The 25,196-nt window shown below is 43.1% G+C and overlaps 1 protein-coding gene across 1 annotated transcript; it reads left to right on the forward strand.

The window, feature by feature from the left end:
* Positions 1 to 5,203: 5,203 nt before the first annotated feature.
* Positions 5,204 to 19,434, forward strand: COPS8 (COP9 signalosome subunit 8). The gene is made up of 8 exons (XM_047721465.1): positions 5,204 to 5,441; positions 6,489 to 6,559; positions 8,134 to 8,182; positions 9,597 to 9,729; positions 14,385 to 14,492; positions 16,577 to 16,639; positions 17,657 to 17,704; positions 18,415 to 19,434. The coding sequence occupies exons 1-8, from the start codon at positions 5,364 to 5,366 to the stop codon at positions 18,492 to 18,494; spliced, it is 630 nt and encodes a 209-aa protein (XP_047577421.1). The 5' UTR covers positions 5,204 to 5,363; the 3' UTR covers positions 18,495 to 19,434.
* Positions 19,435 to 25,196: the final 5,762 nt, after the last annotated feature.

Below are 25,196 nucleotides of genomic sequence, written 5' to 3' on the forward strand. Positions count from 1 at the left end.
GGTACATTTAGCCCATGTTCATTCCACAGACATTAACTGAGCACCTGCTAGGCTCATGCTCATGATACGAGTGTGAGATGCTGCCCTGTGGAACTCACAGCATTAAATAAAGGTAGCAGTGCAAGGATGATGAACAGCTCTGCGTCCCCTCTCATGTTGTTGGCCAAGAGACACATCCGTGCAGAGGACATAAATGAGCATGAGAAGAGCTTCCATGTGACCCTTCTGTAGGACAGCCCCCATACCTGCCCACCACCGCTCTCCCTTCTTCCCTTCTTTATTTATAATTCCTTTGCTTCCACCACTGACATCCTTCCTTGCCTCTTTTCTTTATCCTGCTGAACATCCCCTAATGTGTATCTGCCCTCAGCTCCTGGGCCTTTCTGAAGTTTTGCAAAAATGTTCTCTTCTATTATTCACCTGTGAACACAAGCATCAGGAGGAAGGGGGTGAGGGGAGAAAGATGTGTCCTATTTTTTTTTATATTGGATTGTTAAAGTTGTGTAAGACTTGGGGCAAAAATATCATCACTAAAATAATTTTATAATATTTAAAGAAATCTTAAAAGAAAATATTTCTCACCTAGAATCTAGCCCCTTAATCTTACAGACTGTAATATTTGTGTTTTTCCTTAACATTATTTCAGAAAGTTTCCTTTTACATAGACTTTATGAATTTAATGACTTCAAAACACACCCTTGCCTGACCATACCATGGTTGACCTTCCACCTATTAGACACGTAGGTCATTTTAAGGACTTTAGCTTTTGTATTTTATGTTGCTGAACCATATCTCACCCTAGTTGATTTCCTCTTTTGCAATGACTTCCTTGGGATAATTTCCAGGGGCGGGACTCTACGTTGAACTCGAAGACTGTGTCACAACTCCCACTCTGTGTTGTTAGCTTGCTTTCCAAAATGGTGGCATTTCCAAAATGGCACCGATAGTGCCATCCACAGGGGACGACTTTACCAAGAACTCCAAATGAGATTTTACCAAGCACAGTCCCAAATGTCCCTCTAAGTTAATGGTCCAATGACAGTCCATGAGAACCATTCTCGGCCACATCAGCACCCCCCAAATCCCACTTCTTCTAGTGGACCATCTGCCAGAACCAATATGCTCTTCTATTTTGCTGAGAGTCTGATGTCTCAGGAATTAAAAATACCTCCCCTTCCCTCCCTATCTGTTCTTCTTATCCATCTGACAGAGGCAGCTTGTCCTGCTCTGATGTTAGCTTCCATCCCAGGTGTGAAGTCCAGGCCCTCGCCACAGAGGATGGCTGGCTCCAGGATGAGTGGCCCATTACCTGCAAGTCTAGGCAGAGCTGTCTATAAACTCCATCCATATCCCTGGTCCTCTGTGGCCCATCCTCTTGCCCCAGGTCCTGCTACCTCCTGTGGATTACTGTCTGCCTCTGTGGAATTACCTATTCTGGATATTTCATGTCAATGGAATCATATGATATTTGGTCACTTGCAACTGGCCTATATCACTTGACAAAACGTTTGCAAGATTCACCCATGTTGTAGCAGGTGTCAGGACGTCCTTTGTTTTTACTGCTAAATAATATTCCACAATATTGGACATATCGTGTTTTATTACCTATTTGTTATCTAGATGTTTGGATTATTTCCACTTCTTGGCTATCATGAAGAATGCTGCTGCGAACATCGTGCATGAAGTTTTCCATGGACTTGTTTTCATTTCTCTTGGCTATAGACCTAGGAGTAAAATTGCTGGGTCACACGCTGACTGTTGACACGTGGGAGGAACTGCCAGCCTGTTTTCCAAGGGCAGCCTCAGCACACTGCTTTTCCACCCATGGCATAAAAAGACTCTCTAACTTCTCCACATTCTCACCGACATTTAGTATTATCTATCTTGTTTGTTATAACCTTCCCAGTGGATGGAATTTGGGGCTTGATCTGCCTTTCCTTAATGAGTCATGTTCTTGAGCATCTTTTTATGTGTTCTTTAGCCAATTTGCATGACTTCTTGGGAGAATTGACCGAGTAAATCCTTTGTCCACTTTAAAATTGGGTTATTTGCGGGCGCCTGGGTGGCTCAGTGGGTTGGGCCGCTGCCTTTGGCTCAGGTCATGATCCCAGGTCCTGGGTTCGAGCCCCACATCAGGCTTTCTGCTCAGCAGGGAGCCTGCTTCCTCCTCTCTCTCTCTGCCTGCCTCTCTGCCTACTTGTGATTTCTCTCTGTCAGATAAATAAATAAAATCTTTAAAAAAAAATAAAATTGGGTTATTTGCCTTTCTATTTTTGAGTTGTAAGAGTTATTGATAAGTCCAAGTCTCTTATCAAGTATATGTTTTGCAAAATGTTCTTCCATTCTATGGTGGTCCTTTCTTTTCTTGATGGTGTCCTTTAAAGCACAAAAATGTTTAATTTGATAACATCCACTTTATCTATTCTTTTTTCTGTTGCTTATGTCTTCAGTTATGATAACGTCCACTTTATTTATTCTTTTTTCTGTTGTTTATGTCTTCAGTCATATTTATAGTCAGTGCCTAAACCCGGGTCAGGAAGACTTTGTGTTTTCTTCTAACCATTTTGACTCTTGTATTGAGGTCTTTGATCTAGTCTGAGTTAGTTATCATATTTGGTATGAGATGGGGCTTCCTTTGGCATGCTGTCCCACTACTCACCCCATGTGTAGGGAGAAATACAAACCTTGCCACACCCAAGTCAGCATCTCCAGAATCCAGAGCTTCTTTCCCATGGCCTCTTCTTATGCCTACTTCTACCAAATTCTGAACTCTCTTCTGAGTCCTACCTCCTGAAGTGACTGCCTTTTACACCAGCTTGCCCTCTCTCCTATCCCTCCATCCTCCCTCCCGCTGCCTATTATTGAAAGTTTGGAGGTGAAGACAGGTGCAGCATGCATGGTAACAACCTAAAACTGAATGCCAGAATCACAGCCCTAGAAACCCATCAGCCCTTCCCTGCACTCAGAGTTCTCTGTTTCCAGGCCAACATCTCCCCTTGGGCCCCGATTGCTCTTCCCCCCACACCACCCCTAGCCCTCCTTCCCTTTCTCAAGACTCTCTTCCTCTCCCAATTCCCAGCCTCCAATCCCCAAATGCCTGAACCTGTCTTTAGAGAACAGTGTGGTCCCCCAAATGACACCCCAAGTTGTACCTGTATCCTGTGCTCATATTTCCAAAGGTTCGCTGGGATTTTCTGTTCAGCAAAGAAACAACTATTACATCTTTGCCTTTTGGCAGTCCAGAGTACCTGCCAAAGCTTTCAATCATAGTTTTCCTCTTAAATGATCAAATCATTGGGCAGTTGATCCCACTGAATCTTACTTTGCCCCAAATATGTTGGCAGCCATTATTTCCCATTAAAAATTTTAAATGTTGCCTGTCAAATTTGTGTCAAATGGTCTTAGAATGATTTTGCCTCTCGTCCTCCTCTTCTTCATGTGATTGATGAAACGTTGTTGCTTTATTCCTCTAAATTATCTGCACTTAAACCAGCTCTTTCTGTCCCCCCTTTTTTAGAGAGATAGCATGGGAGGGGGCCAGAGGAAGAGAGTGAAACTCAAGCAGACTCCCCCCAAAACACGAGCCCCAGAAACCAACTCAGGGCTGGATCTCACGACCCTGAGATACTGTTCTGAGCCAAAATCAAGGGTCAGATGCTTAACCAAACAAGCCACCCAGGTCCCCCCGTGTACCTTTCTATTTACTGTTGCCAGTTCTTTGAGTTTTGTCCTGGTTTATCTTTATATTCCATCTGAAACATTATCACACACAGTCATTTCCAGATGGAAACCTTGTTGATTCTGCAAAAATAATCAGTGATGCTGTTCTTGACTTGAAATTCTTCATAATTTTACCTTTGTGTTTGGCGAGTGAAGCCCATAGGGACAATGGAGCATTTGCATGTGAGCCAAGATGTATGAGCAATATACGTGTTCCCTGCCCTTCCACAGTGTTCTAAATACCACAGGAATTCCCAGCAGACCCCCAATGGTGGGAGTTCAGCAAGCCTCAAGTGTGTTCAGGAGGTAAGGGCACTGTGCCCACAACTGGGTTAGCTGTTAGCAGATAGCCCTGAGAAGCCCCATTTTCCCTTGGAACCTGAACTTTCTTCAAAGGCATGATGAAGGCAGTGGTGTCCTAAAGAACAGGAACATCCAAGGAATCCTCTTCTGTTCTTTCTTTCTTACATTACTTCTTGCAACTCTGCTGAAATACTCCTTTGTGCTGAAAATGGTAACACAGCAGCAAAGGGAATGGTCCTAGTCCTCTCAGCCCATCCTTACCCGTCAGTATGCGGAAAGTAGAAAGTGCTGGGAGAGTATGTGCCTGAAATGAAGGGCATGAAAATAGTTTGTGCAACTTTTTCATGGTTTTAATAAAAACAACATACATGTGCATCTATGAGCAATTCCTATGAAATAGGAATTGCGCGATTTCTGTTTTGCCACATAGGCGTTAAACGCACTTATATTTGAATTTTAAACTGGCACTGCACCATATAAACATGGATATTAAGATTCATGCTAATAATTTAAAATTTTAATTTTTCTTTACTTAGAGTCATATTAAATAGCAAAAAGTACTATGAAAGCACTATGAAAAACTGAGGTACACTGCAAAGGACAAAGCTTTACATTATATTACCCTCAATGCCACCCTCCCCATTTTTTGAACGGGGCTCCCGCATTTCCAGTTTGCTCTGGGCCCACAGGTTGTGCAGCTGACCCTGCAGCAGGACACAAACAGAAGCTTCTTCGCTGGCAGTCTCGAGAAGGACAACACGACAATAAGTCAACGCAACTAACTGCACAGTAGAGCGTCTGCGGGCGAAAAGCACCCACGGAGGCCGGGCGGCGGGAGCGGCCGGGACGACCTGGGGCCCGAACTCCCAAGCCCGGGAGCCGTCCAGACCCGCTCGGTCCAGGGCTGAAGCCCACACCTGACCGGTTTCAGAGCACGCCAGTCTGGAGGTGCAGGAGGGGCGCGAGCCAGGACCCGAGCATCCCCAGAACCCCAAGCGAGGCTTGCTCCTCGCGGTGCGCATGCGTGGTAGGCTCTAACGCGGAGACTCCGAGCTGTCCGGGAACCTGCGCACACCTCCCTTCCCTGTTCTGGCCTCGCGCTCCGGAAGCCGCTTCCCGCGAGGCCAGGCGAGTCCTCCAGAGCACCGAGAGTGCGGACCAGAGCGGCAGCGACCCTTCCTGTGCGCAGCGGCGTCCGACGACGCGCCGGAACCGACGGCGCACCTGCGCCGGGGCGCTTGACGGCGACGGCGGCCTTGTACGTCATTGCGGGCGCGACGGCCCGAGGGACAGTGTGGGGTCTACTTCTGTGAGGGTGCCGCGGCGGACCGGCCGGGAAGATGCCAGTAGCGGTGATGGCGGAAAGTGCCTTTAGTTTCAAAAAGTTGCTGGATCAGTGCGAGAACCAGGAGCTCGAGGTAGCCGTTCGCGTCCCGCAGGGAGAACCGCGGGGTTTTCTGCGGCCCCGGGGCGGTGCCAGTCTCCTTGGTAACAGGGCCTGCGGGGCTCGCGACGGGCGTGGGAGCTGGGCGTGGGGATCCCAGGACGCCGGGATCCGCTCCGAGGGCTGCGGGTCTGGGCCTCGTCTCCCCGAGCTCGCTGGGACCCTTTTGTTGTTTGTTCTCAGCTAGTGAGTCCGAAAACCCTGGGCATCTTTGCTCCTGACATCCTCCAGTATGTTTCTTGTGTTAATTAGACTGGGCATCTTTTCTCCCCATGTGGTGGGAGGCAGGGGAATGTGGATTTTATTAAAGACATTTGTGCGAGCATACACACAGACCAAAGAAGGAGTAACCTTTTATCAACTCAGAAAGTCCTTAGTCTCATAATGTCACCACCTAAGCTTACCGTTCTCTTGTATAAGACTGGGGAAAGTTATATCATGCAGCTGTTAAAAGTTAATTGAGGTTTTTTTTTCCTTAGAAAGGCACTGGAAAAACATGTATAACATTAGTATAAAAAGTTAACTGAAGGAGACAACAGTCAGAAGCAGCAGCTCACTAATAGACAATAGATCTTTTCTGAATGAATCAAATTTGAATGAAGAGAGAAATGTCTTTGTAACACTGGCTGTGATTTTTTTTTCTGTTCATCACTCATTACTTAGCTAGTCAGCATACTTGATACAATGGGCAGAATCATAGTGCTTTAAGAATTTGTTGGAAATGTTTGTTTCTTTTAATAGTAAGCCCATTTAAGAATTTGAGAACTGGGAAAGGAATCCCATTTAAATATTCTTGTGCATATAAAGACAGAACTTCGAAGGGAGAGAAAAATCACAGCTGATGGCAGATCTAAACTTAACACTGGTTTTTAGTGCTTTGTACTTCTCTAAGCTCTCTCTACATCTGTAGTACTAAGTATTGTAAAATAGGCTTATTTTTTAGATTAATGTTAGTAAAATTCTTTTATTTTTTTAAGTGTAGATATAAGTAGTAAGGTTTTTTTTGTTTTTGGCCTTATAGGCTCCTGGAGGAATTGCTACTCCCCCAGTGTATGGTCAGCTGTTAGCTTTGTATCTGCTCCACAATGACATGTAAGTATCTTCTACCTGAAGCCAAGAGCAACAACTTCGTCAGGATTGTACAGAAATAACTCTCCCGTTGGAAAGACATCATTAAAACATAATCCGCAAGGAGCTGTATCTTCTATTGTAATACTTAATACACTTATTTCATATATTGAATTGTGACCTAAACTATGATTAGGCCAAGTGTTTGTTTTTTTTTTTTTCTTTTAAGATTTTATTTATTTATTTGTCAGAGAGAGAGAGGGAGAGAGAGCAAGCACAGGCAGACAGAATGGCAGGCAGAGGCAGAGGGAGAAGCAGGCTCCCTGATGAGCAAGGAGCCCGATGTGGGACTCGATCCCAGGACGCTGGGATCATGACCTGAGCCGAAGGCAGCTGCTTAACCAACTGAGCCACCCAGGTGTCCCAGGCCAAGTGTTTTTAAGATACACTTGTTTTATATATATTCTCTAAAAACACATTTTAGTGTGTGTGTTTTTTTAAGATTTTATTTATTGATTTATTTGAGCGAGAGAATGAGAGTGAGAGCATTTCATAAGGGGGAAGGTCAGAGGGAGAAGCAGACTCCCCGCTGAGCAGGCAGCCTGATGTGGGGCTCCATCCAAGGACCCTGGGATCATGACCCGAGCTGAAGGCAGTCTCTTAACTGACTGCGCCACTCAGGCACCCACACATTTTAATTTGTTGTGAGAAACTACAGTAGTCAATAAATTCCTTTAATTCTGTTGACCTTTTTTTGTCTTTATAAAACTTTCATATGGCTTCTACTTAATTTCATATGTATTCAGTAGATCAAGAGAAACTGGAAGGGAAGATTGAGAAAACTAAGGGAAATTTAATTAACAACACATACGAGATTTTTTTTTGAAAAATGGTGTTTTTTTACTTATTCCTAATTCATGTTCATTGAAGAAAAGTCAGAAAGCATAAATATTCAGGAGTCCCTTGTGCTACAAACCATCAATGATTACTGTTAAATGTTGTTGACAGAGTCTCTTCAACCTTTTTGTTTCCTATCTTTTAAAAAACTAACCCACAGTTCCTGTGAGACATACATCATACGTGCTGTCGGTTTCATTTTTGTAATCCTGATCATTGTACGTTTGTTGTAGTTCCAAGTTTTCAGACTCTTAAAAACTGCGTTGAAGTTTTGGTAGCTCTGCATTCATTGGTCAGAGAAGGGCTCATGATAAGGAGACAAGCACTGTGTATCACATACATTGTCAGGGAATTCCAGAGCCTTGAACAGAAATTTGTTTATTTTTATATATGAAGAAATTATCTACTTAAGTGTTTGTGTTTTTAGTGTACCATTACCTTAACTTAAGATCTAGGTCGTTAATTAAAAATTCACTGAAGATGGCAGAATATTACTTTGGTGAAAGTATTTTATGTCTTTTTATCTGTAAAGTTACTCTTACTTCCCCTGGACAAATTAGTATAAAACTAAGTTTCACTCTATAAAATAGTATTTTAAAATATACTTCTGTGTGTTTGCAGTGAGATCTGGAATGTTAAACATTTACTGAGGTGATTTTTTTTTTAATTACCTATTTTTTTCTTGGGGGGATGTAAATTAGGAATAATGCAAGATATCTTTGGAAACGGATCCCACCTGCTATAAAATCTGTAAGTAGTCATCAATATATTGTACTACTTGAATGTAGTAACAGCATTCATTTAAATGGCAACCTTCTAAAATTTTTAAAGTTTCTGTTTTCTTTCCCCCTTGGTTCACAGAAATAGATACTAACCTGGTATTAGAGTTTAAGAGCAGATCTACAAATTCCTCTAATCAGAAATTTAATTTCCCTTGGGTGGTAAAGAAATCCGTGTTTAGCTTCCGCTGATGACATTTATTAAGATGCTTCTAGTGTCACTGTGCCAGCAAACAGCTGAGACCTTTCAGTAAAGGTTTGCTTTGTGTTTTGTTTTGCTTTTTCAACTGATTTATGCAGTAATGGTATTTACTTTGAAATTGGTATTATTCCCAAGAATGTCTGAAAAATGGTTTCCACAGCTTTAAGATTATTTTTACTAATTAGGATTTTAGATTTCTTAGTTTGGATAGGAGATTAGATGAAATAATGTTTTAAAAGTTTCTTCCGAAGTGTAATGAAATACATTTTTAATTTCATGGGATTCCCTGTTTCTAGCATAAATGCAAAAGTCAATTTTTTTTTTAAAGATTTTATTTATTTATTTGACAGAGAGAAATCACAAGTAGGCAGAGAGGCAGGCAGAGAGAGAGGGGGAAGCAGGCTCCCTGCGGGCAGAGAGCCCGATGCGGGGCTCGATCCCAGGACCCTGAGATCATGACCTGAGCCGAAGGCAGAGGCTTTAACCCACTGAGCCACCCAGGCGCCCGCAAAGTGAATTTTTTAAACATTCACTGAATATTACCAAGAATTCACTTGAATTCTTCTGTTCTTTATTGATATTTAGCAGTAGTTCATTTTAGTATTTTTATTCTCTTTTCTTCTCCAGATATCCTATTAAATAATATTGGAATGTTCCTCCAGCTTCGTTGACTTAAAATAAAGAACTATGAATTACTCTCATAGTTTCAGTGATGTTAGTGGGAATTCTCTCCTGGGAAAGGCTACAGTGTGTGACATCTTAGATTGACAGTCTTTATTTTAGTCATTTTGCTATTACTTTTGCCCCCAAAACATGTCTATATATTTTACGCGCATATATATATATGAATAGTCTACGTAACGTTTATCACGTGTATGTATACATGAAATACAAATACAATATTCTGAAAAACTGTTTTAAGAAAATTAATTTTCAGACTTAATTCTGAAATATTTTTGGACAATTGTTTTATGCTTTAATTTTCTGTTATAATAAAAATTTATATAAGCCATATAAATAAATTTTGCATTACTGTCCACAGCATTTAAAAACCTTTTTGATAGTGATTGGGCTGAAGAAGTAATTATACCTCTTAAGAGAAATGTTGAATTTATGTTTTAAGATACAGTTGTTGGTAAATCTGTGCAGTGACTATCCTCAAAGGCAGTGGTGTTTATTGCAGGCAAATTCTGAACTTGGGGGAATTTGGTCAGTAGGACAAAGAATCTGGCAGAGAGATTTCCCTGGGATCTATACGACCATCAACGCACACCAGTGGTCTGAGACGGTCCAGCCAATCATGGAAGCACTTAGAGGTAGTGTTTCTTCGTGGTTAAGAGTAAAATTAGACCTGTCCTCTGAGTGCTGCAATGTTGAAGTAAGTCAGTGATGTGTTTAAAAAAATAGATATTTTCTGCCGAAAATGTGAATTGGGCAGCTTTCAAAACTCTTGTAAGGATTTGCTATAATCATACTTCTTCTTTTCACCTGTGAGGATTTGCTGTGACCATACCTCTTCATTTCGTCTTGCTTAAGGTGGTTTCGCCAGCTAAGGGCTTCGTTGTCTTTAGCTCTAGAGTGAAATTGCTCTTGACAGTAAAAGAATTTTTTGCTACTAAAATGAAATCTTGTAATATTCTAATAAGCTCAAGGTATGGAGTGGTGAAGATTTTAAACCCCGTGTATTTGAAAGTAGAGACCACTTTGGAGTCTTGACTTCATGCTTTGACAGGGGTTGTTTCCAGCTTCTGGATTTGTAACTAGTCAATTCAGTACAAAGATGCTCAGATGTTTTTTAATTGCTCTGAAGAATCCCAAGCCTGTGTGACATAGTGCTGATCCCACGATGAAACTGGACACTGCCAGTTTCTCTCTCTCTGTTTCTCCTGCCCCTGACATTTGCTGATTCACCCTTTTTTATAAATTCATATACTGATCGCTTTTTATATTGTTCAGTGTCTTTTTATGTTGTTCAGTTTCTTATTTCTTACTGTTACCTTGTTGCTGCTAATACCTGCCTTGGCTGTCTGCCTTCCTGCCCTGGAGGGGTCAGTGAGCAGGAATTGTTGAGTAACTGCTCATTATTCTGGCAAGGGTATCATCTTTTGAGATGTGAAGGTGAGGGTTGCTTCTCAGATGTACCTAATTTCTCTTGGGATGGTAAAGCTGTGGCAGCATAAAACAGAACAATGTAAGGAACACAACAGGAGGCACTTACTTTAAATACAAAGGAAGTGAGCAGGTGTGCAGACCCCTGGTGGGTGAGAAGGGAGGGAGGAGTGTGGTATAAGTTTGTTCAGTTATAAGAGGGACAGTTTCAGATATTTCCACAGAAAACCGCCTTACCCTCTTCACGTAAGTCCAGGAGAGAAAAGACTGTGGTGGTGGGTTTTTGTGGTATTTGGTTCAGTCTTAGGATTGTGGTGTGAGGGCACAGGCCGTGGGCCATTTCCCAGCACCATATAGCGGGGTCATTGGCAGGACCAGGGCTCAGATCTCCTGACTCACGCAGCAGATATTCCGTGTGTGCCCTAGTGGGTGTAGCCTGCTTCCTCCCAGGACTGCCTCTGCCTCCAGCTCTGTTAGATTCAGTACTTCTTTGAAGGCAGTCCAGCCAGCCTCTGGAAGGCTGTGGAGCACAAAATGGGGGAGTTTGGACTCTGAAACCATACTTGTGGAGTTCACATCCTGGTTCTGCCACTTGAGTGACCCTTCTGTACCTCATTTTTCTCATTTGTAAAGTGAGATCATAAGTATTTTCCTTGGGTTGTTAGAAATGAATTAATATGTATAAGCACTTAGATGTGTTTGATTAATTAATATGTATAAGCACTCATCTGTTCACCTGTCATATTTGTGACTGTATCCAGAGAATTTTGCAAATCCCCAGATTCACAAATGGTACTGCATTTCCCTCCATAAGATGAAGCCTGATAAAGGGAGTTTTACAATAGAGTTGAATTACTGCTAAACTTGATACTTTCCCTTATGATGTATTACAAGTTTTTAGTTTTCTAGATTGTCTTAAGAACAGTCACATTCTCAGATCTTTTCCTTTTCTATTCTGAATTAGTCACAGTCCTACCAGAAAATTGTAAATGGCTTAAGTGAAGAGAGGCTAGTGAAAGAGCTGTTTCTAAAGGCAGCCAACAGGGCCCAACAGCACCCAGGGGCTGGCTGTGGACAGTAGCCGTTCTCATTCAAGGCCCAAAGGGAGGAGGCAAGGGACGCACGCTAACAAGGTCACATAAGGGGCTGCCCCCAGGAGCTGTGGATCATCTAGAGCCAGGCAGGGAGGGCACAGAGGAAGTGCATTCCCACGACCATGGACCCACTCACCAGGCAGGAAGGTGCAGGTGCCACAGGTGGTGGGGTCCAGACTCCCTGGAGTAGAAGGGCAGAGGTGGGTTAGAAAGTGCATGGCAGCCAGCTCACCTGCCCTCCGTCTGTAGCACTAGCACCGGCAGCTCCTGGTAGACAGCAAGCATGGTTAGATATTTCTTACACAACAGAGTGAGCATTCTTTTAGGATCTCCCCAGGACTTTGTCCTGTGATGAGCTGCCACAGATATCAGTGCTGGCTCAGTTGATTCCCCTTTCCAGCTTGCCATCCTAATGCATGCCCTCATGAACTGACACATTTCAGAGATATGGGTAACAAAGTGACTAGAATGTCCCTGAGTGGTTAAAAGCAGCCCCAGTTTCGTGGCCTCTCACTGACCCTTTGGAACACTCTCAACCTGTGTTTTTGCTTCCTCTGCCTACCCACTTCTGTCTCCCTGTGTGCTTGCTTCTATTCCGTGTGCCAGGCCTGCCTCTCTGCCTCTCTCCTCTCCATCTGTGTGTCTTTTCCGTTCATTCCATTCATTCTCTTCTACTACTCCCCATCTCCTCTCAATTCTGAAAATCTGACCAGAGTGCTTGAACTCAAGTTAATATTTTTAAAATATGGTAGGTTTTCCAAATGGGTTGTTGTTGGTGCACACTTGGATTTCCCTTTTCCATTGTTGCTCTCGGTTCTTTCTCATTGAGTGCCCATGGCTTTCAGTAAGGGAAAGTTCCCTTACTGCTAAGATGTTTTCAAGTCCAAGTAAAGTCATGTGCTGAGCAGTCCTTAGGAAGAAGGAAGGAGTTGACTGAGGGCTTGGGAGGAGGAGCAGTGCTGGCTGAGCGGAAGCTGGTGAGGACATCAGGCTCTGTGAGCAGTGGAGAAATGCAATGGAATGTCAGTGATCTTTAAGAAATATGAGGGAACAAAGCCAAAGGCTGTGTCCTGTGATATTGTCAACAAGCATGTCTTCAGCACATACTTCCTTAGAGAGGCTGGGCTCTTTGTGGGGGTGGGGGTATAAAGATACAGAGGACAGTTTTTCTCCTCTAGAGAAGTTTAGGGATCATTGAGGTGAAGGGAGTGGGGAGGGGTGGGGCAGTGTGTTGTAGGTGGTGGAAGCATGCTTGTTCAACAGGTAGTATAAACAGTGCTGTGAATTTAGAGAAGGCCAGAGATGGCAGTGAGCCTTGATTCTGCAGGAGGAGTTTGTAAACAGACCTAGGAGTTGTAGAGAGCAGATACCATACACAGCATAAACGCAAAGCCCAGAGATGAGAAGGTGTGAGTGAGGCTTGTCTGAGGGCCAGGGGCCGAACTGGGAGGAAAGGGTGCCTAAGGAGCTGGGTGCAGTTGTCAGGCAGTGTCCCAGGAATGCAGGGAGGGTTTTCAGCATGGGACTGTACTGTACAAAAACACTGGCCTATTGAATGTGGAAAGTAAAATCCAGAATATTTTTAAGCATGCTGATAGCCAGATGAAGGAGCCCTTATGTTCCCGAAAGAGTAGTGGTAAGAAGACAGGCTAGCTGGACCTCATTTCCTACCCTTGACTGACTGTCTCTTCCTCATGATATTCCTCTGGAATAGTCAGTGTGGGAATGTAAGCCTGAGGAAATCCCACATGTCATCGCTAGGGAGGTTTTGTTGCTGGAATTGTTTGCAGCACCCCCCACCCCAATTAGGCTCATTTAGGATTTGACCTTGGGATTTGAACCCAAATTAAGACAAGAGTTCAGAGCAGCTTCGAAAGTTAGTGTTAACAAAACTTCAACTGAGTAAACTTGGAGAACTAATTGGCTTTATTAAGCAGTCCATGAATTGGGCAGCATCCCATCCAGCAAGTAGATGGGAGCTCTGAAGAGTTGTACATAATGTCAGGTTATCATAGGAAGGAATGTGGGGCAGGGGTGTTATTGCAAAAGAAAAGGAAGAGATGTTTCAGGCCAGGTCACCTTCCCTAAGAGTGGGGAGTCTTCTCCTTTTGGGGGGGATGGAAGGGGGCCCAGGTGATAGATTACCCCTTCCACAGGATCAGGAGATTCCCGACTGACCTCTTAAACGACTGTATTTTCTACGGGAGGTTGAAACTGTGTTATGTTTAATTCCCATTTGCTGACTCGGTGTTTGGGACCTGTGGTTTTAACAGGAGAGAGCTCTAGTTACAAGGTTTGTTCTGCAGTTCCGAGGTGTGATCTTAGATCAGAGACCCTCCTCAGAAAGGACAACTGATTACCGAAGTAGATCATTTCTGCTCCGTTCAGTCCAGTGTTTGTAAGTTGGATTAAAAAAGAAATTTAAAAAATTATATACCAAGTGCATAAATACATTTAAATGAAATTTTCTTAGAGTTTGGGTCTTATGTAAATTAACTTGTTCTCCTTCTTTGTATATTTCATTGTCCTCCAAGAGAGACTTTCTGTCTGTGAGGAAGTACAAGGAATTGATTGTTTATTCGGCAATATCTGAGCACCTCTTTCATGCCAGGCACGTGTATCTGTATCTGTATCTATGTGAACATAGAAACCTGTGGGTTGACCTAGTCTTATAAAATTTGGACAGGGACAATCATGTAACTTAATTGTGTGTTAAAAATACCAGCTCTCTTGGTTCACTGTCTGCCACCCCTCGACTCCCACCACAGATGCAACGAGGAGAAGAGCCTTCGCCCTGGTCTCACAAGCCTACACCTCCATCATCGCTGATGACTTCGCAGCCTTTGTTGGCCTCCCTGTGGAAGAGGCTGTGAAAGGTAATTTGGGCTTGCTGTTTACTTTCAACAAAAGTGGAAGTGTACATTGTTGGAACAGGTTGGTTTGGGAATTCAGGCTGTGGTTCCCTGGAAAGGGGATATGAAACCTGCCTGGCACCATACCCCTGGCAGGGCTGGGCCGGGAACCAGGCTGATCTCAGGCCCAGCAGTTGCTGGGCAGCGGCCGATATGAGTGTCCGCCCGATGGTATGAGGAGACATCCGATCCACACCTAACAGGGCCTCACAACTGCTTTTGCCACCAAATGAGTTCCAAGAAAATCTTTTCGGATTTCTGCGTGTGGATAAGAGATTCAGTTCCTCATTTACTTTTAAAGCACTTTTGCCAGAGGCAGTTAATGGTATCTTAGAACATGAGATTTGCAAAGGAGTACTTTGCCATTTTTATGAAGTTAACATTTGGCTAGGTCTGTGAGGTGTACCCTTGTCACATGTGATCATTCTAGCTCTTTCTTTATTGGAACCTCTTTGATGTCCCTGTAGTCATTTTTTATCCTGTTCCCAGGCCTGATCCCTGAGTATTTTCTATTTTTACTTCTAAGAACTCTGATGAAGACTTACATTAACGGTGGGCCTATGAAATGGTGGGGTGCCTTCCCAACATGATGCCCTGCAAGGGGACTCAGAGATGCTGTTGACTGGGAGTGGGTAGGGCAGGGAGGGATGTGGTGGGAGCAGAGTTACTGAAAGTCAGGGACACTGAGGGGGCAGAGGAAGGTCCTTGAGACAGCCCCATGCAGCTCTGAGTACACCTGGTCTTACGAGCAGTGGGAAATGCGAGCAGCAAGGAAGTAAAGGATATACAAATTAGTTGCTTTTATAAGTATACCAGGCGAGTAGCATTATATTCATGACTGGGAGTTTAAACTTTGTAACTTCTTTAAATTACTCCTTTTCTTCTGAAAATCAACATATTGATAAATGTATTTTTTTAAGAAAATCCTAATTGACTTCATGCCTCACATGTGGAAATCCTCATTTCCCCCATACTTGATAAAGGCAGTCTCCTCCCCCTGTCCCTTTTCAGCCTGTGTGTTTTCCTTGATATTCTTGATATTGGGACCTGTGGTTTTCTTGTTAACAGAAGTAACTTCTCTTACCAGTAACTCTTCTTACCCACTGGTCTCCAGTCGTGCTTTTGCATTGTCATTCCTCAGGTGATGGCCAGACTAGCTCCCTCCTCAGTTAATTGCTATAGAACATTGTCTGTGCCTCATAGCATTGTTATACCATCATTGGCATTTTTGATTCTCTGGCTAAAATAGGAACCCTGTAAAGACCACATCTTGTTCTTCAGTTTCCCAAGCCTACCACAATTTTAGATGCATAGCAGGCAGGTTAATGAAAATTCCTGGAGTAAATCAATACTGTAGGTTACTCAACAGACATTTGTTTTAAATCATCTTGACATTGATCCACAGTTTATTACATAACAGATAACATCCCCTGAGCCATATTCTTAAATGACTACCTGGGTGGGACTCCGCTACCCAACCCCCATGCTAACTTCATGATCGAGGACATGTCACTGGAATTCTCCAAACTCCATTTTCCACATCAGTTAGATGATGGTCCTGTGTCCTTTATAGAGTAGTGTGATGGTGCCCTGAAATGATCGCCATGGAACGGTGCCTGCTGTCCAGGACTCTGCATGTGTGAGTGGTTGTTCTTGTCAGTGGGATCAGCTCTGTCAATACTGATAGAGCAAGTACAGGCGGTGTCATGTACGTCCTCCTTAGGGACATGGATGTTGTTTTAGTCATACTAACTAGATTAATACCGTAATGTACACTTTACAGAAGACTGCTCATCTGCTAGGGCTTCTTTCAGCCTGAGAGAGAAAAATGGCTTTGATATGTGTTTCAGAAATGTTTCAAAAGTAAGTTCACCTGAGAATGCTATCTATAATCTACTTTTCTAGAAAAAAATACACATTGTAGGGTAACCTGCACTTATCAGATCTTCCATACAAGTAGTGTCATTAACAGATTGTGGATCTTGTAAATGAAAACTATAGGAGTTTTTGGTTATTTCTCATTTGTGTGTAAACTACACGTTTTTTAGGTATATTAGAACAAGGATGGCAAGCCGACTCCACCACTAGAATGGTTATGCCCAAAAAGCCAGGTAGGTGGAGCTCTTCGTCCACATATGCACACTGACCTCTTTTAAGCCCGCTTCAGGCTCTTCTGCCTTTGAGTCTTTGATAAGGTTCTGCTGTACTAGCAAATTGAAAGTTACTCAGGGTAAATATAGACCTGGAATGATAGACACAGTAGAAAGGATTTTAAAGATCACCTAGTTGTACCTTAATTTTTTTTTAAATGTATTTCTTGTCTAGGAAACTATTTTATATGGGTTTTTCATAATCTTTATTATGGTTTTTCCTTTATATGGGTTTTTCATCATCCTTGTGTAAAAACCTATTTTATGTGGGTTTTTCGTAATCCTTACTATAACTTAATTTTTGCTAAGCCTCAGTTTCCCATCCTTTTATTTATGGAGCCATAGCGTGTTTACCCATAATACCTAAACCATTACCTTTAAAAAATAAATCTTATTCACATACCCCCCTTTTCTCATTGTACTATAAATATGTACACTCTTTTCTGAAATAAGATCTCAGTGGCTTTAACTTGCACAAAATTAAGCTCTTTGACTTAAATCATTTGACCTGTCCTCATGTCCATCTGAATTCCCAGTCCCTCAGTCGTCCTTCTGAAGTGAGCCATGCTCATTCCTGCTTGGAGGTCTCTTCTCCTGCTTGGCAGGAATGTCCTTTTTTGCCAGATCTTTCAAGCTGAGCTTAACGCCCACGCCTGTCAGCCCTCCTCCTTCAATCCAGTCTGCTCTGAATTCCTGTTGTTTAGACATTGTTGACCCCACAGTGAAGAATTACTCAAATTTTGATGGGCTCTGTCCTGTGAAGGTAGAGGAAGTGGTTAGACACGGTCCCCGTGGGTTTAGCTGCTAAGAGAAAACTGCTGTAGAAAGAAGAAAACTCATGTAGTCATAATAGAGAATAATTGTTAACTGTTTGAGAAGTAGTAAAAGGTCATAAGTGCCACTGTGTTAAAAATGACGTGTTCTGTGTGAAAGTTCTTCAGTATGACTCCTATAACTTGTGCTGTTAATTTTACTTAGTTGCAGGGGCCCTGGATGCGTCTTTTAACCGGTTTATTCCCTTATCAGGTATGTATTTTTATATGTTCATTTAAAAGGTGTTTCATTGTTCTTTATTTCTTCTTTGTCACGTGTTTTGGTTTTTCTTACCTCTAACCTTGTCAACGAAGAGGTTAAATTCTGTACTTGGCTATTTATAACCTGTTTGATTACAAAGGGAGAGCTTGTGGGTTCCCTTCTGGAGCTTCCCTTGAGGCTGTGACACCTTCTGGCCCAGCCACAGAGCCTCGTTGGTGTCGTGTAGCGAAGCCGTGATAGGCCTTCCCACCAGCGGTAACTCGGAAGGCATCCCTTGGCTGACATGTGCTAACTTAAAAGCTAGAACTAAATTCCTTGGTAATGGTTCTTTGTGGGGCCTTTTGTTCACTGACAGTTTAACAGAGCAGTGCCTGGCACATGGTCAATACTGGGTGATTCTTCCCAGAGTTCCGTGTCACATGGGTAGGTGGGTAGGTGTCCTTCCAACAAGAGCTGTGCTCTCTCAAGAGAGATTTTGCAGTTAATGTGGAAACGTAGGCAAAGCCAGACATGCCTTTCCTCCCAGTTTAGGAAAACTCATCAAAGTTGAGACTTCTCTGCTTATTATTCAAAAATGTCCCAAGTCAATAAGAAGGTTTCCTTTTTGTTAAATGAACAGGCATTGGAGGGTGAGGGTGGCAGGGCTAATGCGCCATTCCCCAGGGGTCTGACTTTAGTCTCTTTCTCCATGTCACACGCAGAGCCTGCCCCAGTGCCCCCGATCCCCAACGAACAGCAGTTAGCCAGACTGACCGATTATGTGGCTTTCCTCGAAAACTGATAACATCATTCTGAGTTCAAGATCCACCTTCGGAATCCTGTATACTGACAGATAGAGAAATGTAAAATTTTTATTTTCAATTTCTTGGACGGATGAAGCACCTCAGCATTCCTTACTGAGTATGTGATAAAATACATATATAAAGTATATTATATATATTTTGTCCTTAAACACTATATGGAATAGTTGTTGAAGCAGTTCTCCTTTTGTAATATTGGACAGTTTGGATGGAGCCCGTCAGTATTATGCAGTTTATATTTCCTAGTGACTTACAAAGTACAGCTCTCCTGCTTCGTGTAGTCAGTGGTTGTCAGCTGTTTGTCCCTCTGCCCCAGCGTACCACACACTCCCCTCTGCACCCATGGCTCATTACAGTGGTTCATTGGGGTTTGAGAAGGACAGTCCCCAGAGGCAGTCTCTGAGCTGCTGGGGACTCTGAGCCACCCCCTTCAGAGAAGATGCTCTCCTTTCTCCTCACCTCCTGCACATCACTCCTATAGAAGGCTGAAGCGTAGCTGAGGAACCAAAGACCATTTCCTCAGTAAACCCCATTTATGAACTGCACATTTCTTCCTGACAGTAGGAGTACATCCATTGCTGACAGTGGAGGGCTTGCCCTGAAAAGGCAACTATTTAAGACCTTCAGGTGACGTATTCAATGTATGTTCCCTTCAGAAGAAGGGAAACCTAGGGTGGAATGCATTCTACCAGCAGAGAAGCTATTACAATAAGTGATCCACTTTGTTCAACTATCCTGTGGCCTACTGATTGCTTCTGTTTATCCTTTGGTGCAAGTTCTGCCTTTTGGAGAAATACTGAACAAGCCTTTCAGTTGTCGTGTGATGCCCTCTAAATATTGGGAGGCGTTCATTGTATCTTCAGGTTAAAAGCCCCCCTTGCTTCATTTATTCTGCATTTGTTCAATAAATATTTAATTGCATCAGCTGTTTCATCTACAATAGTTTCTAGACATTTCTTCACTCTCCTAGTCTTTCTGTGGATACATTCTAGTTTGTCATTGTCCCTCGAGCTATGAACTACCTAATTAAATAGAAATGATGTATATGGTGGTGATTACATGATTCATATATTCGCTCATTTTAAATACATTTTTCAGTTATTGTTAACAGTTGTGGAAATATCTTTTAAATTGACATTTTATTGAACTCCATTGTATAAGTCAGTGTTAAAACTCCCTTGTTTTACAGTGGAGGAAATGGAAATTCAAGAAGCAAGAGGATCAGTAGCTAGAAAGTGATGATGCCAGTTACTGAACTTCCAGGTATTAAGTACAGGTTGTATCCATGGTTGAAATCAATTCAGATGTTCATTAATAGGGGACAAGGTGACGACACGGTGGGTAGTGTGCAGTACCGTGCAGCTCCTGGAGGTGTGAGTATGAGAGAGGTCTCTGGACGGAGACAGTGATCTCCACAGTGAAACCAGAGGAAGCAGAAGGAGTTTAGACCGTTGCTTCGAGGGGGAAAAAGGGTTCCATGGATACACGTGCTTGAGAGTGTTTCAGGAAAACCATTGAAGTATCAACCAAAAACTAAGTAAAAATCGCTCTTTATGGGGAAGGAGGAGGCAGTCAGTGAACTTCACATTGTGAAGCAGTAATTATTTCAAGTGACTTGATTTTGCATTGTCACTGGGATATATACTGAGGACACAGAGACGTCAGCCGACTGAATATGGTTTCATGGCTAATTTGAAAAAAATGCTTTGATATCATCACTATTAGTAAAAGTATATTTTAGGATAAAACAGTTTAGAAATGAGGTAATCTTACTAGAACCTCGTAATTTTAAATTTCACATAGAAGCCTTAAATGATTTATTTTTCTTTCTAAAGTATAAGTAGTTCCTGGTTCTGTCCAACTAAAAAGGCCTAGAATAATTACAACCAGCACTAGTGAGAACCAATAATGCCCAGATTGTGTTCTCCAAACTCCAGCTTCACTAAGCAGAATCAGAACTTATTTTCAAAGTAGGTGCTAGTCTGGGGAAATAATTTACAGGTTGATCCCCAGTATAAGATGTCCCAGGTTCAGGAATGTTTCAGTCTCATAGGGTTCTTTCAGAAGTTCATAGAAGCCAACTTGAAGGAGCGCCCGTCGGCCAAACATGAGACAAATTTTATGAGAAGTCTGTCTATGTGTTTATATTTTTAACCCCAAGATCATAATTATAATACTAAGATAACCTCGTCATTATACAGGAAATTCAGGATGTGCTTGATTCCATCTCCCCTATATTTACTTATCAGTCTTCAGACTAAATGAATTCATGTCCTAGTGATGTCCAAAATAAAAAAATTGAACATGCAAAGTAATCAAACAACTGATGGTAGAAAATACTTTCTCGAAGGATTCTACCTTCTGCAGATAGAAAATCTGTACTTCGTAGTACATTTCCTCAAGGATCTAAGAAAGAATCAATGACTGCTGAGACCACGGCTGAGAAAACAAGAGTGAGCATCAAATCAGCCTGTCTCTGTGCCCTGACTCCTGCCTAGACTGCCAGTTGCACACGGGTGTAGCCTGACGGCACCCTGCTTTAGACACATTGAATATGTCTGCCGTGTTTGCTGTGGTACTTATGCTTTCCATGCCACAGGGATTGCCTACACAAACCTGGGTAAGGGGGAGCCGGCCCCGAGCAGCCCTTCAACAGAGAGAGGCCTGATCCAGGGATTAACACAGCCTTCCATGGCTTGGGAAGATGGTTTCCGGACTCCTAAAAAAAGACCCCAGTGAGACTGAGCTGTGGTTGCCCACTGTAACCAGTTTGCAGTGGCATGGATTGCTAGTTCTTCTTTCCTTGTTTCTCTCTTCCCAGTGCCACTCTGTGTTCCTGGGATTGAGAGACATGGCCCATCTACATGTAAGCTGAAACACCTGAATCCATCTGTCCTTAACATCACTCACAGTGGGACAAGTGAGCTTGCCAGGATGGCATGGTAAGCATGTAGCTTCCACCACAAAGGTTTTTGTCAAAACAAACCCCTCCCCCAAAATGAATGGGACTTTAACCAAGGTTGTAGATTTAACTGCCTGTTTCTATGAAATGTGGGTATTTGGTGAACAAGTTAAAAGCCCCACCAAGAAGCAATCAGTCAGACCTAGGATGTGGGGGATTTTAACAGGGCAAAAAAGTGAGTTTCCTTCAAGAATAAATGGGCTGAGAAGTCTGAGGGCGGTAGAGTTGGCAGTGAGCACAGGAAGATCTTTGCTCCTAGGCAGAAGTACTCTGAGGCCGATGCCAGTTGTACCAAGGACTACAAACAGGTGGCTGTGTGAGAAGAAATCTGGTTACAGGCGTCAAGGAGCTCAAGAGAGGAGGCCCGAGGTCCACGTGTTTGAGCAAAGAATACAGGGGGACTTGTGCAGCAGCTTCGGGAGGTGGTTGCTGGTTGGGGCTGGGTACCTTGCTGGGGGCCAACCACCTGGGGCACTTGAGCATTTGAAAGGGCTGACCCACACAGCTGCTTACCCTTCAAAGCATCTGGTGAACTTTTAGGCTGCTTTAGGTAGGAAGAAATGAGGCCAAGTCCAAAGAAAAAACCTTTGGGAAACAGCTTAGTTTTCCTCCCGTCTTGCTGTGCTGGGCTCCAGTTAACACGCAGGGCGGGAGGGAGTGGGGGTGCCTGTCAGCAGAAACCTGAGTAGAACAGTTAAGCTGCTGGAGGACAGGTCAGCAGGATATGTTCTAGCAGAAACAGAAAGTAAACAGTGGAACTTACTGAAAACGGTGTTGGAGACAAAACAGCAAAGAAGTCTATGAGGTGTGTGGTAGAAATCCAAGGAATAGAAAGTAAAGCAGGAAAACAATACTTGGAAAGACTGGCCAAGAACTTTCTAAGGCTGATGAAAGAAATCAAGCCACAGGGTCAGAAAGCTCCACACAGGATGAATACAAAACAAACCTCCCACACCCTGACACTGCCTAGGAAACTACTGAAAATGAAAGCGAGCATATTAAAAGCATGAAGGAGGGTGATGGTGGGGGTGGGGGGTAGAGTAGTGGGCGGGGGTGGGGGGGCTTCAGAGAAGCAATGGTAAAGCCAGAGGATAATAAAATGGCATTTTTTAAGTGTTGAAAGAAAGAAAAAAAAAAAAACCCTGACTGCCATTTATAAGACACACTCGCTCTTTCAGCCTTCCTGTGGTAAGTTGAAAAGTTGGAGAAGGTACGTAAGTGCAATCAGCATCCAAAAGCAAGCAGGTGCCGCTCTGTTATGCCACACAGTGAACTTGAAGGCGAGAAGCACGTTTCATGGACAAGGTTTCCTATTGCTGTCCTGAGTTACCACTAACATAATGACTTCCAACAACACTGGTGGTTCGTAGTCGAGGCATCTGAGCTGGGTCTGGCTGGCAGGTGTCAGCAGGACCACTGCCTTCCTGTGTGGAGGCTCAGGGGACAGTCTGTTTCCTTGTCCCATCCAGCTTCCACAGGCCACCCACGCACCTTGGTTCCTGACCTTGCCTCCATTTTCAAAACCAGCAGCTTTGTGCCAGGTTCTTTCACACTGTCCCCTCTTCGGGGCTCACCGCTGCCTCTTCCTTGCACATGGAAGACCCCTGCGGTTATGTCGGCCCCACCTGGAATCCAGGATCCCTATTTTAAGATAGGCTGATGATCTTAATTTCCCTTTCATGTGACAACGTATTCACGGGTTCCGGAGATTCAGACATCCACATCTTTGGGAACCATTACTCTTCCCACTGCAGGAGGCAACAGGAGTATATAATTCTAAATTTATAAATTGTAAATGAAAGGCAATGAAAGTTAACAACTGAGAGTCACCTACTGTGGGGGCATCGGGGTGGGTGGGAGGTGGCACTAGCTCTATCAGACATTGAAACAAAATCTAAAGCCTCTTGTTAAAACATCACGACACCAGAGCATGAACAGTGGATGCAGAATAATCTGGAGAGATGAGAGACTTGAATACATACAGAAACGTACCTACCGTATGATAAAAATGGCATCTCAGGTCACTGAGAGAAAGGTGGACTTTCAGACAAATGGCCCTGGGAAAGCTGGTTAGCCTTTGGAGAAATAAATCATTAGAATAACATCCAGGTAGATCAGGGATCTTAATGTAAAAGAATGAAACCAGGCTGGTAGTAGAATTTCGGCAAAGGAAAGCTTCTGTGTCTCAGAATTCAGGCTATTGAAGTGTCCAATTTGACAACTTAGAAGTGCTGCAAATTATAATGACACCTGAACAGAAACAGAAACTGAAGGTAAATACAGAGAACAAACGGGTTGCCAGAAGGGAGGGGTATGGGGATAGGGGATGGGTGCAATAGCTGAAGGGATCTAAGAAGTGCAAACTTCCAGAGAAGCCTGGGTGGCTGTCAGGTAAGCGTCTGACTCTTGATTTTGGCTCAGATCATGATCTTGGGGTTGTAAATCAAGCCCTGTGTCGGGCTCTGTGCTGGTCATGGAGCCTACTTAAGATTCTCCGTCTCCCCCCACCACTCTCCGGTGTACATGCTCTCTATCTTTTTCTCTTCCTCACCCCCCTCCAACAAAATGCAAACTTCTAGTTATAAATAAATCCTGGAGATGAGTACAGCGTAGGTAATATAGTCAATAATATTACAGTAACGACATGTGGAGACAGATGGGGGTCACACTCATCCCGGTGAGCACCATGTAATGTATGGAACTGTCAAGTCACTGTGTTGTACACCTGAAATGCAGCACTGCATGTCCTCTGTACCTCAATCAACATTTTTTAAAAAGACATCTGACAGCTGACAAAATATTTACAACACAAAGGGCTGGTAATATTGTTCATATATAAAGAATTCTTAAAAATTGAGGGAACTAGGGCCACCTGGGTGGCTCAGTGGTTAAGTGTCTGCCCTTCGGCTCAGGTTATGATCTCATGGTCCTGGGATTGAGTCCCACATCAGGCTCTCTGCTCAGCAGGGAATCTGCATCTCCCTCTCCCTCTGTTCCTCTCCCCAGCTTGTGCTCGCACTCACTCACTGTCACTCTCTCTCAAAGTATCTTAAAAAATAATTGAGGGAATTTTAAAAAAATAGAAAAAAATGACAAAGGACATGAACAGATAATTCGCATAAATTACAAAGTGGCTTTTAAACATGAAAAGATGTTCAACTTCAGTTATAATAGGAGAAGTGGGAATTTAAAATAACCCTGAATTTGTACTTGTGAGCCATGGAAGTGGCAAGACCTCAAGAATGTACAATGTTTTCTGTCGCCAGACTCAGGAAATTGATTCTGCTGTGCTTTGTGGGTGCGAGTGCAAATTGGGACTTCCGTGTAGAGAGGAGTTTGGCAACATCTAAGAATGACATATACCACATAATACATATGCTTTGTATTCCCCCACAAGCCAGCTGTTAGGAGTTTATTCTGAAGATTCAACCCCACACAAAAAAAGTGCACATATACAAGGTTATTTATTACAGCCTTATTCTTTATTGGCAAATACTGGGAATAACCCAAATGCTTATACACAAGGGAATGGGTGAGTAAATTATGTACATCCATGTGAGGGAGTCCTGCACATCTATAAAAGAATAATGCAGGTCCTTATACAGACCAATTTCCAGGACACACTATTGCGGGGGGAGACATAAAAATGCCTGGAGTATGCTATTTTTTGTGTAAGGGAAAAAATATGCATGTATTTGCTCATCACTGGGGGAAAAAGGAC

The sequence above is a fragment of the Lutra lutra genome, chromosome 3 (genome assembly GCF_902655055.1).
Source record: "Lutra lutra chromosome 3, mLutLut1.2, whole genome shotgun sequence".
NCBI classification, from domain to species: domain Eukaryota; kingdom Metazoa; phylum Chordata; class Mammalia; order Carnivora; family Mustelidae; genus Lutra; species Lutra lutra.